This window comes from Lissotriton vulgaris, chromosome 4_1, assembly GCF_964263255.1.
Source record: "Lissotriton vulgaris chromosome 4_1, aLisVul1.2, whole genome shotgun sequence".
Lineage (NCBI taxonomy): Eukaryota > Metazoa > Chordata > Amphibia > Caudata > Salamandridae > Lissotriton > Lissotriton vulgaris.
In genome coordinates this window covers 672,113,913-672,126,188 of record NC_141691.1, presented here as the reverse complement: position 1 = coordinate 672,126,188, position 12,276 = coordinate 672,113,913, and the positions used below count along the sequence as shown (strand labels likewise).

The 12,276-nt window shown below is 43.5% G+C and overlaps 1 protein-coding gene across 1 annotated transcript in view; it reads left to right on the top strand.

The window, feature by feature from the left end:
- Positions 1–12,276, top strand: part of RAB31 (RAB31, member RAS oncogene family) — a 321,603-nt gene that overhangs the window by 246,981 nt on the left and 62,346 nt on the right. Inside the window, exon 4 of the mRNA XM_086964939.1 lies at positions 10,630–10,701. Within this exon, the coding sequence (XP_086821065.1) occupies positions 10,630–10,701 (72 nt within the window). The remainder of the gene's footprint in view (positions 1–10,629; positions 10,702–12,276) is intronic.

The following is a 12,276-nucleotide window of genomic DNA, read 5'->3' as shown; positions in this document are numbered from 1 at the left end:
GACAAATTTCAACACTCACTGTTTTGTTTTTAAAGTATTTGCAACAACATAAGCAAATACAAAATTATATATATAAAAAACCACGTGCTGGAGAGAGCGGAAACAAAATGTTCCCAATAGTCCATAATATCTCAACCTTATCACCCGGGAAAGGCACTGTTCAGCAGACTGTTTATAGAATCTCAATAGTAAACCTGTGTTAGAACGCATGCACTAGTGCTCATGATGTCCAAAATAGTGGTATATTATTTCATGCAAGAAGAAGATGGGGGGTGGGGGGGGGCGCGAGGAAAGGGGGTTTATTCTTGGAAAAGAAAGTCACTAATTAAGAATAAGTAAAAGATAATCTTATAACGCTACCTATAACAGTGTCGCGCAGCCAGAGTCCTTGGCCTATTGGTGTCTGTTACGCGCACCAGAGGCCATATGTCTTCAATTCTCGCGGCCGTCACAGCCGCGATAATTGAAGACATATGCTCACAGTGGCGCGCGTGCGCGCACCACTCCTGAGCTTCTTTTCTTTTTTTATTACAGGGGAACGATGAGACTTCTATTTATTTGAACATCCCGTCACAGTAGAGGCCATTGCCAGGTCAAGTGAGTGTCTAAATGTAACCCAACAGATTTATAACGTGGCTCAAATATGGAAATTCCAAAAAGTTAAACTGCACCGTTACAAGTCAGGGAATACATAACAATGTATTTACACTTATGACAGGTCTTTGAGAGAGCTCGGTTCTTTTGCGTCTTTCACGAAGGGGGTGAAGGGGGAGAAACTCAGTATATGGACAATAAATAGAGATGATGGGAGGAAGTTCAAATTAAAAGACATGGGCAGGTAAAAGAAGCAGGAAATGGAAGTTAAAGATGCAAATGGTGGTAGGTGTGGGCAGGTGTGGTGGGGGTGGGGGGGAGCATGCAGGGGCGCTGAGGGGATCTCCTCAGCCTCCCCATGTTTCTACGTTTCTTCTCTTCGTCCACAAGCTCTCTCTCTGCCTTCGCCGCTTTCTTTTACTCCACTCCCTAGATCTTTGTGCATTTTCTTCCGATCCAACCGTACACCGTCTTTTCATCCTCATTACTACTTTCCTGCTAGTTCTTTCCATGTCCCTCTTCCTTGTGCTACAACTGGTGAATACAGAGAAGGGGATTTTCAGAGGCAGAGACACATGCATTTCAAACTGCCTGGCATCTGATCCAGTTTTGTGGGAGGAGAAAGGAGAAATATTACCATCTGTGGGGAATCAATATGACTTCTTAGTAGGAATACTGGCATGCATTCTCCCCATCTCTCCCCTCCAGCTCCCTCCAATCTTATCCTCGTTCTTGTGATCTAATCCCACCTCTCACCTCTCTCGAACTCAGTGATGTTTTAGGAAACTAGGCTTTCAGTAAGAAAGGGTTATGAGTAAGGTTTCCTGTTTTCCATTGTTACAGATTTTTACAGATAAATACAGACAGAAAACATTCATTTTCTTGACTGTATTTAATTTTAAATGTGGATAAAAACGGAAATTGGGTTGCTTTTTGAGTAATTCTAAATACTCTCTGCCATGACTGCCAGGTCAATAGATGTGTGGATTGATAGATAAGGGGGATAAAAAAAGAAAGGAATTTTAGTAAAGAGGCTTCGACAGCAGTAGATTTGCACAAGGTTGATACTGGAATTTGCATATTTTCATATAAGTGCATAGATTTATCTTCTGCAGGTGTTAATATCCCTGAAACCTGGCAGTCATTCAAGCATGAGTGCATATTTATTGGTTAAATAAATGTGGAAATACACTACTTTCAGCTTAATTTTTGCACCAAACCCAAAATAAATATGGATAAACACAGATAAAATTAGCAAAAAATAAGGTAACAAGACAAAATATCGAATTCAAAATATAGAATTACCAAAATATCGAAGTCAAAATATAGAATGGACAAAATATCGAATGGACAGAATATAGTGGTAAAAAATATCGAATTGAAGGTAAGTAATGTAATATCGAATAGTAATTTTTACCCCTACGCTATCCAACGCTTTCCCTACTGTTGCACTCTCTGGAGTAGGAATAGTAATTTTTACCCCTACACTATCCACCGCTTTCCTTACTGTTGCACTCTCTGGAGTGGGAATAGTAATTTGTACCCCTACGCTATCCAACGCTTACTCTACTGTTGCACTCTATGGAGTGGGAATAGTAATTTTTACCCCTACGATATCCAATGCTTACCCTACTGTTGCACTCTCTGGAGTGGGAATAGTAATTTTTACCCCTACGCTATCCAAAGCTTTCCCTACTGTTGCACTCACTGGAGTAGTAATAGTAAATGTTATATTTATTATTTCATTAATTTTAAATTACTTCTAAGACATTTAAGAAAAATCGATACTTTGACTAACTATATTTTTTAAAGCTATATTTTTGATTCAATATATTTGTAGATAGGAATTCGATATTTTTGCATTCTATATTTTTTCTTCGATATTTTGGTAATTCTATATTTGTGTATTCGATATTATGTCAGTGATCCAAAAAATAAATATGGATAAATACAGATGGAAATGTCAAACAAATAAATACCATAAAACCGGGAGCCCTAGTTATGAGTCATATGACCAAAATCGGTGAAGTTATATTAGTGCGCCTCGACTGCTCGAGTTAAATCTTTGGAAAAATGGAAATTCCAGAGCTATTTTAACTAACGTAATAATATCTTGAGAGTGTTTGGATCCAGCTTAGTAGTTCATTCTGCTCCCAGATAATAGCATGTTACTTGTATGCCATATTGAAAGACTAAACAAACTAGAGTTTCAATGAATAAACACTGTAAGCCATACAGCCAATCAAATGTGTATATTCTAAGAGACCTCTGCTACCCGAAATCCTGTCTTAAAGAGGAGCAGGAAATCAGATACCATCTTAAACAATATTATAATATTTGGATAGAGTAAACAGATAAATGCTGCTTTCTATTACATGCTACTCCAAACAAACAGCATGATGCTGTCTTAAGTTGGTCAACCTCAGCTGCTAGAGTAAGATCTTAGAAAAGTGCAAGATAGAAAAAGCAGCATTGTCAAAGGTTTGATTGGGGCCGCATTATTTTCCTTCACTTTTCCTTCACTTTATAGCTACAATGCATATCTGTTAAAAAACCTCAGGAATCTACCATCTTACAGTTTAAAATAAATGTATCATCGCATTACCATAAACTAGGTGTCACGTTAATAGGAAATCTCAACTACTATTGAGAAAATGCTCGGTTAGTGACCAAACAGTATGGGGTGATGTAGGGACAATGAAAACAATTACCTAGAACAGTAAGGGGAACAACAGGGTGGGAGCAATATGTTATGTTACAGGAGTTTGTAGAGCGCCTGGTTACACTGACCCAGTGTGTCCCCGCTCTAGGTACCAGAGCAGAAAGACACCTAAGTCCACAGACAGCACAGCACTGATATGTCTTTGGGAATAAATGAGTCTTCAGACCCTTCCGGAGTAGAGTTTCGGATTCCTCCAGACAGAGGCTTTGAGGGAGGGTGTTCCATAGTTTACTTCAAAAAAGACAGGGAGATCTCCTTTTGGATCCAACCAGGGACAAGGAGTAGTAAATAGGAGAAATATAAGTGAGTCCCTAGCTTGCCATAGAATTGGGAGAAAAGGACATAAACTAAATGGTGAAGAAAGTTATCATTGCTCAAACTAAGGTTGAGGAAAACACAGTCACTGCAACTTATAACAGAAGTTAAAAACCAAGGAATTGTGTCTCTGCACTTCACAAAGAATTGTGGCCTTGGTATAGGTGTGTACCTGAGATAAAGTATGTCGAGCAATAGGAGAAGCTACTTCAGAAGAGTTCACCACTTAGGCAGAATGGCCACCGGGCTTTCCTTAATAAACAATGCATAACAAATGTTTTAAATAAAGTACACTTTAAAGCTATTTGTTTTGCATTGTTCATTTAAAAGAGCCAGCAGCTCCCCAGCAATAAAATCAGCCCCTCAGCACTGAACCTGGACTCCACCCTGCCACCCCAGCAAAAAATGCCAGGTAGCCAGTCCGGCCCTGGGAATGGCAGCAGAAGGAGTGGAAACTGGCGAGGCACTCCTCTGCATGGAGCACCAGCTACACCAAACTTCCCCAGTGCCTCATCCCACCTAACATAGTCACTCTCTTTCTTCCTCCTGTTCATCTTACATGCACACTCACTTTCAGGCTCATGCATCAGCCTCAGCTTCATCATAGAGATAACAGGTGTGAAGCTGTTTCAAAGAGCATGAACCCCCGAGATCTGGGAGTGAAGTGAACTCCTACAGATTCCATCGTCAGGAAGAGGACGTCACTCACCCAGCCATAAGCCAACAACTAGAAGCAGAAAGTTAGAGAAGCACCCACAAGCTGACAATGTCCCTGCAGTGCCATCTGAAGAACCAGTTCTGAGGCAGACAGAAAGCTGGCCTTCCTCTAATCCCAAAAACCTCCCGTTCAATGCTGTCCATCTAACAACCAAACACTTCCTCATTTTCAGCTTGCTTTATGTAACTATGTATCAAAAGCGCAAGCAACCCAGAAAAGCCCTTCAAAATATAGAAGTTCGGAAGGAGAGGGTGCACCCAAGAATAGAACAGGAGAAATGCTGAAAGTCCTGAGGTGAAGCTGAGTGAATAACCCAACCCTGGTCATTGGGAATGCCTGAAAACTGTTAGTAGCTGTCCATTATTTCTTGTGCTTATCTTCATTCCCCATTGTGAAGCAACATATGGTATATTTCTTTATGTGCTGCGGAGCAAAACTTAGGGCTCCGCGCCCTGATGCCATCTATGATCGCTGACCATTAGCCAGGACTTCAGTTCACCAAAATGCTAGGGATAGCAGAAGCAACATCACACACTCTTTAACCTTAATCACATTACACGAAGTGGCATCATATGGCCTTTGACCCTGTATCTTCCCAGCAAGTGATATCACATGACGTTAATACTGGTGACAATACAATAATTGACATTACTGAATCTCTATAATTGCTGCATGCTTAATATGACTGCACGTTTCAAAACAACAAGGGGCCCCAAGTAAATCAGCCGAGGACCTCAGGGAACAATCTTTTTGAAAACAACAGTGGTCCCATGCAGCACAGGATAAAACAAGTAAATAAATACAGACACAATGGATTCCGTATTGCGGTGACTTTTCCAGCCGGACAGTGGTCAGCATGTATTTTCCATAACAAAATGTTTGAAAGTATATCCTTCGACGGTATCACAGTGTGGGGCACAAGCCTGTACCTCAAATACACATAGACACTTTAGTACACTCAAAGTGAACAGAAAGGGCTTCTAGGCAAAAAGCTAATGTTCTTTTAAATCACAGTGTGAACAGATAGTATCAGATGCGCCATTACATAAACCTTGCACATAGTATACAGACAGTATATGGCACATGAATATGGTCGAAGGCGTTTCGATACCGTATTTAAATCACAGGGATCATCATCAGGACATTCCATAAATGCCTAATCATAACAAGCCTCTAAAAACCATGTAAATAGCATGGCTTGGTTCCGGGTGAATGGGTTAATTAACAGGGGTCACCCAAGTGGGGACCGTTAGGCACGATTCAGGAATCCGATATGTTCTTGACACCAGGGAGTACCGGTTCACTCGGTATCTTCTCCTCCTCGTCGATGCGAGCTGGGTTGGGCTGGTGCACTCTCAAACATATATTCACACCCACTGACTCTCACTCACATTCCCTCTTAATTTCACACCATCATACTCAAATGCATTCCTTCTCATTCATTCTCATTTACTCTGATTCACTCTTTCTCCTCACTCAGTTACACTGACTTACTGCCACTCACTCGCACCTATTCTCACTTGCTCATTCTAACCCACACTCTCTAACACTCTCTCACACTCATTGTTACTCACTCTCGCTCATCCATTTTCACTCACTTGCAGTAACTCTAATTCTGTGCCATTCATGCTCATTCACGGACTCACGCATGCGCCCTTACTAACACTCAGCCTCACTCATTCTCACTCCCTACATTTGTCATTTTATCTCATACACAAATGTTCAGACATACAGACACACATGTTCCCACATACATGCTCTCTCTCTCGCTCTCTCTCTCTCTCTCTCTCACAAACCCTCTCCCATGCACGACACACATGCACACATAATCCATTTACAAGCATGTCTTTATGTACCTCAGCTGCCAGTGTAGAGCCCATTCCAGCTCCTAATGCTCAGCGGCGTAGCTAGGGTGGGGGCAGTGGGGGTGGTCCGCCCCAGGCAGCACTATTTTGGGGGCGGCACAGTGCACACATTACGTGCCGTTATGTTAGTGCACTGTGCAAGTGCACCTGCTTACAAGTGCTGCAGTGCACGCCACACACGCACCACCTAGCATAGTGGTGCGATGCGTGGTGTATCCAGTTTGTGGTACCAGGGCCGTCAATCTTGTAGCGCAAAAGCGCTACCAATGATGGCCCTGGGCCAGCCCCCGCGCTGTGCTCCTCTGATGCGCTTCAGCACCACGCGCTTTGATTGAGTGGAGACAGGCATGTTTGATATGTAAATGGCCATTGTTGGCTTAATTATACTGCATACCTTGTATGCAGAATTTAAGATATTAAAACAGTGTCAGCTTGTCTCCCAGCCAGCTTGTGAAGTGTCATGCATACAATATCTTTGATACCCTTAATGGGCTGCTGAGTCTGAAGTCAAGGTGTGGCAGTTTCCAACAAGACTAACTTTTAAATATTACAAAACTGGGCCTTGGCTGAGAGCAGGTGTCAGAGTTTTTGTGCATTATTAGCAATGTGCAGTACATGGATTTGACTGGTGCTAAAACGTGATAAAAGTTGAAGTGCCAATGGCAGACAGCGTGTGGTCCACGCTGCTCTGCAGGCATGGGGGGCTCCCGTCTGGCTGGGCTCAAGTGCAACAATGTAACAACACTAAGAATCACTGCGCAGTGTGGCACACATGTCAGGAGAGTGAGTTTGTCACGGTTATAGGGGGGTGGGTGGCGCCATAGTTGATATCAGTTTCGTTTTGCTTCCTGCAGCATGAGTTCAGCTCGCCGCCGTAATGATGAAATCCGTGACCGAAACAGCCGGTCCCAGGCAGGGCTGCAGTACATTGCAGCGGCTGAAACACACTGCTCCCTGCGGCGGCCAGCATAGAGATAGTTAATTCCTCATGGCTCAGGACAGCCGATAGTAGAGTGGTCAGAGCATCAGCAGCGCCGACCAGCCACCAGGCAAAGAGGCGACCCAGGCCGTCCGGTGTATGGAATGGCAGCTGCTCTCACTGGCCGCTCTCGCTGCAAAATGGAGTAAGTATGCCTAACTTAGTAAGCGCCCTCAGCGAGTGAAAAATTTCAGTTGCCGGAGGAGTACAGCCTGCTTCCAAAATGTGCTCAGCCTCACGGAAACTTCTACTAATTCCCGAGGCCCATCGGCACACATGAGCTACATTAAATTAAATTGTGCATATCAACATCACGCACATTGTCCACGTGTCACCCGCGACCCCTACCATGTGCTAGAATCCTTATGCGTGCCTAATGGCGCTGTGGCTGACATTACAGGACCGACCCGGCCTCCCCCATCAATTTGCCTCACATCCCCCGAGTTCAACCCGGAGTGAGTCGGTGCCGGCAGAGTACGCCGTCTCCACACAGCCCTAGTAACCACAGCTGAAGGCCCCGCACGAATGATCAAAAGCCATGGGCATCAATAGATTGCTGAAGTTGTGGAAAAGTTGGAAAATGTCCCTTGTGAGGAGATGGGTGCGGTTTCCACAACTTTGTCCAAGTTAAATGTAACTTCTGCAGCTGGTATTAGTGGGACTTCAGGTTGCAGGGCCTGTCTGCCACCCCAGGGAGGCAAACTAGCTGCCACCCAGGGCTGCCACAGGTAAGGGAACCAGCTGCCAGTGCAATGTTCCCTGCATGCGCGGGCATGTAAGCATGAAGAAAAAAAAGGGTACAGCGAGAGAGGTGTAGGGGAGAGGTGAGTGTGCATCGCGTGAGAAAACTAACATAGGATAGGGACGGTGCGGGTAGAACTGAAGTCTAGCTGTTGCAGTCCTTGTACTTCGCAGAAAACACTGTTGTTTATGTACTTCTGATATGTTAAAGAAAACCTGAAAAAATGTATTGAATAGTGTCTTTTGGTAAGGCTCTTTTATATATGAGACCTGGGACTCGTGAGCTGCAATGGTTTGATAAAATATTAATCAGTATTCAAATTTACTAGCATTTAACCTTAGAACCACTGACTAACAGGCACTGTGCCCTGGATGTAAATTGAGTACAATGGTGTTAGGTGGGCTTATGTCCTACAAGAGGTATTCTCTTCGGCAGCAGGTGCAAGTCATTCCTTGGTTGCACGCAGACTAGCGCACGGGTATAAGGGCCCAGGACCCACTGTTAGGGAGACTTGGGACTCTGTGCATAGTGTTCAGTTAAGGCCCCCTTCTATACGTTTGTCTTAAGTGTCCTTTTGAAAGAAGACTCTAACCACCAATACCACCACCACTGGTGGTAATGGTGGGGGGTGATATTGGTGGTGGTAGTATTGATGGTGGTGGTATTGGTGGTGGTGGTATTGGGTCCCCAGAGCACATCACCTTTGTGCACGTCCACACTGCTTTAATGGGGGGACCATGTTTGGTCACTTAATGTCAGCTGTAGATCCCCGAATAGTGTCATGTATGTGCATGTTTGCATTGAGTGAGGGGGAATCCAGATAATCGTTCACCCTCTCTGATGGTTGTCACATGCTGTTTTCCTGAGTCCTCAGATAGATCATGCAATCTATGTGGTCTCAATTGTACTGCCGGTGTATTTAACTGTGTAGCCTTGGTCATGTATGTGCAAGTAACTTGCATGATCGAGGCCACGTGTCCCTTGGACCTCTTTCAAGTGCTCGACGACCTTTTTCTTCAGCAGGCCCCCCAGCTACCTGCCATCGGCAGGAATCTGAGGGATAGCCCCAGGCGCCAAAAGCTCTAGCTACACCACTGCTAATGCTCCTTTTTTATTAGCCTAATAGTGCCTAATTGCTGTTTACAGTGACTCTATAAACCTGGAGTTGCATTATGGAAAGTGCCCCGGGAGCGCAACAGGCATGTGTACCTGCTTTGCATGCCCCGAGGCACTTTGGTATTACAGAAAGGGCAACAGATGCTTGTGCAGCCATTTCTATAACACACATACATCACCACAGCTCTCACCAGAGGGTGTTCCATCATTTGCATGGGGGCATAGCTCCATGCAAATGAGAGAATCCCTGTGCTTCTGCTCCTGTTTCTTATTATAGATGTGACATGAATGGAGCGAAACTTCACTCCAAATACAGGCGCACTGCTGGTGTCGCGAATATCACACATTCTTTTCAAATAACTTTGTTTCTCCTTCAATTTCAACCATAATTAATCCATGTACTCCAAGACTTTAAAACAATTCCATTTAATTTTCTTTGGTCTTTTCACACGTGGTTTACTTGATATTTTCATAGCTTCTCATGCCACGGATATGCCCATCCAAGCCTTATTCCGGGCACGTCAAGAACATAAAACATCCAAGTTGCAAGTCTTTATGTTACCCAATGCATTTCGGGCTCTTATGGGCCCTTCCTCAGGGGTTCACTACAAGATAAAAGAACACTACCATTAAACTCTGACTCTGAAGTGGATTTGGAGTGAAGTTTCGCTCCATTTCCGATGTTGTAAATTCCAACGTGAAAAAGGGCAGATCAAGTAATCCAGGGAGCACGCATAGAGCTTCAAATTTGGAAAATGAGGAAAAAATTAGGAAAAAAGGACTATAATGTTGAAAGCAGGTGTGCACGGCAACTTCTGACAGTTATTATAGATGTGGGCACAGAGGCATAGAAGCTGTCAGGAGGCACCCTGTCAATGCGCCCCCATGATAGCAGCCATCTGGAGGGGGGAAGGGTGGTCCTATGGACCCCCAGATACCCCCTTGCAGGTGGGTGCTGTCACTCACTGCACCCACCTGCAAGAAGATCTCTAATCCTCCTTAAAAGTGCAGGTGGGTTGCCGGCTGCACGGTGAAACATGGAGTGGCTGCTTCAAAGCCACTCTGTATTTCACTTGAATGCACTGCCCCAGGGCAGCAGGAGTTCACGGCTGCCCTGGGGGCAGCACATTCAATATTATATGGCGCACGTTCCTTGTTTGCTCTAGGCGCACCTTTTGAAAGGTGCACCAGGCACAAACAAAGAGAGCGCGGCGCCTTCTGTAATACGGCCCCAAATGCAGAAGTTCTATAGTTTCACTCAGATGAGAGAACAAAAGAGCATGTTGATGTGTATGGGAGGAAGACAATGCTAGCTTACTACATTTTTGTACGGGAATGTAGCACAAATTCCAGACGCCACATTACTTTCCCCTGTACTGAATGAATGACTTAACAGCCAATCAAAAAGCAACAGCCAGACATGGCATGCAGAGCTGAATTTCCAAGTACATTCACTGTAGCCAGAATTGTTCAATAATGTTCCTGCTTGTCATGTTTATCTGCACAGCTCCTACTTATAAAAATTGTTTAATGAAGTAATACTGCATTTATAACAGGTGAATATATTTTTTTTAACAGTTCCACTCATTGGCGCCAATGTATTATCGAGGGTCAGCCGCAGCTGTTATTGTATATGACATCACCAAACAGGTAAAACATTATATCTACACAATTGCCATTCATGTGCATATTTGATGCTACTTCCATACTTGCACCAAAAATAAACTCTATACAACTTAAATAAATGTTTTTGTGGTTGTACTTAAGGAAATTTGGAGTCAGATTTACTAGCTCTTTGTGCCACGTTTGCGTCACGAAAGTGAATCAAACCAATGGCCGGATTGGCCTTACTGGGCATCAAGTGTTTCCCCGGGAGGCTGGAAGGTTGGGGGCCGGTTTTGCAGCGCATGAGCTGGTCTTGCTACTGGGGGCATTTTTGCAGCAGTGGTGCATTATCGGCCCCCAGTAACAAAAGCAGCAAGCAAGCGTTTGCAGCCTCCTGGGGCCAGGCAGTGCTTCCCTAGGGGCTGGTCCGAGCAAATTGCCAGGGCTGCTTTGGTTTCCCAATCTGGCCCTGCTTAAACCACTGGTGCAAAGTGTTGTTTTGGGATATACTTTCAAGTGCAAATCCTGATTTATGTTGGAAAGTAACCCAATTGGGTAGCATATTGGTGTTTTCATGCAACCCACCAATGAATGTTGGTGCAAAGATCTGTCTACTAAACAAGGTAGTGATCAGTACAGAACATTACCACCTCTTTGAGAAAGATTTAAGGTTTGAGAAAAGTTTCCTTTTCTCAGGACTTTTCTAACTTTTCATGTGTGGCGCACTCTGCAGCAAACTTACAAAGTTAGAAAAGTTTTAAAACCCTTCCAGGGTCCATAGCCTTTGTGGTAGAAACTCCCTTTGCAACATTTATCTGGGACATAGGGTGGAAGATAAAAGTGAGGGTTTCCTTTATTTATTATTTTTTTGAAATGCCAACTTTTTTTCCTGAACTACTATTCAATTCCAAAATGATACACCAGCCTATCAAACAAATGACCACACTCTATAAAACTAAATGCATCTCAATCGCTACTTAGGAAGCTGGAGTATGGGGTTTCAGTAATTGTGGTAAACTCCAAGTACTAGAAAAGAATTTTATTAGATAGCTTTTGATGGTCCCTAAGAGCACACTTACATCCTTTTGCCAATTGGAACTGGGCCTTTTGTACATTACGGATCGTATTGGACTTCCCCTTTGTTATTATTGGTGAAAATCCCCTTTGTTATTATTGGTGAAAATCTGGCATACACCGTTGCTGGATTTTTCAAGATCCATTATTATGAATTGTCTTCCCATGGCCAATACTGAGAGGATCCTCATGCTCGGTTATCTGAAACATGCATTTAGCGAATTGGGTGTAATAGAGTTCTTTAATGACTCCTGTAATATGCCTCCTCGGGCAAAGTCTTTAGTAAAGTCTTTATATTATTCAAGTGCCCGTGCACGCCCCAACCAGCAATTGAATCAGCGAAGAGTCGTGAGTATGGACAGTGATAGTTTTTCCACCAAGCAGATTTGCCAAGAAATGCACATTTGAATAGTCTTATTGAGTTGCCATTTCGTTTCTTAACTCATTTGTTTCAATTTCTTATGGTTTTATTGGATTTAGCATATTTTTAATGATTATGAATGTTTTACTTAAATTATGCATTTTTACTCTGATATACTTTTATTG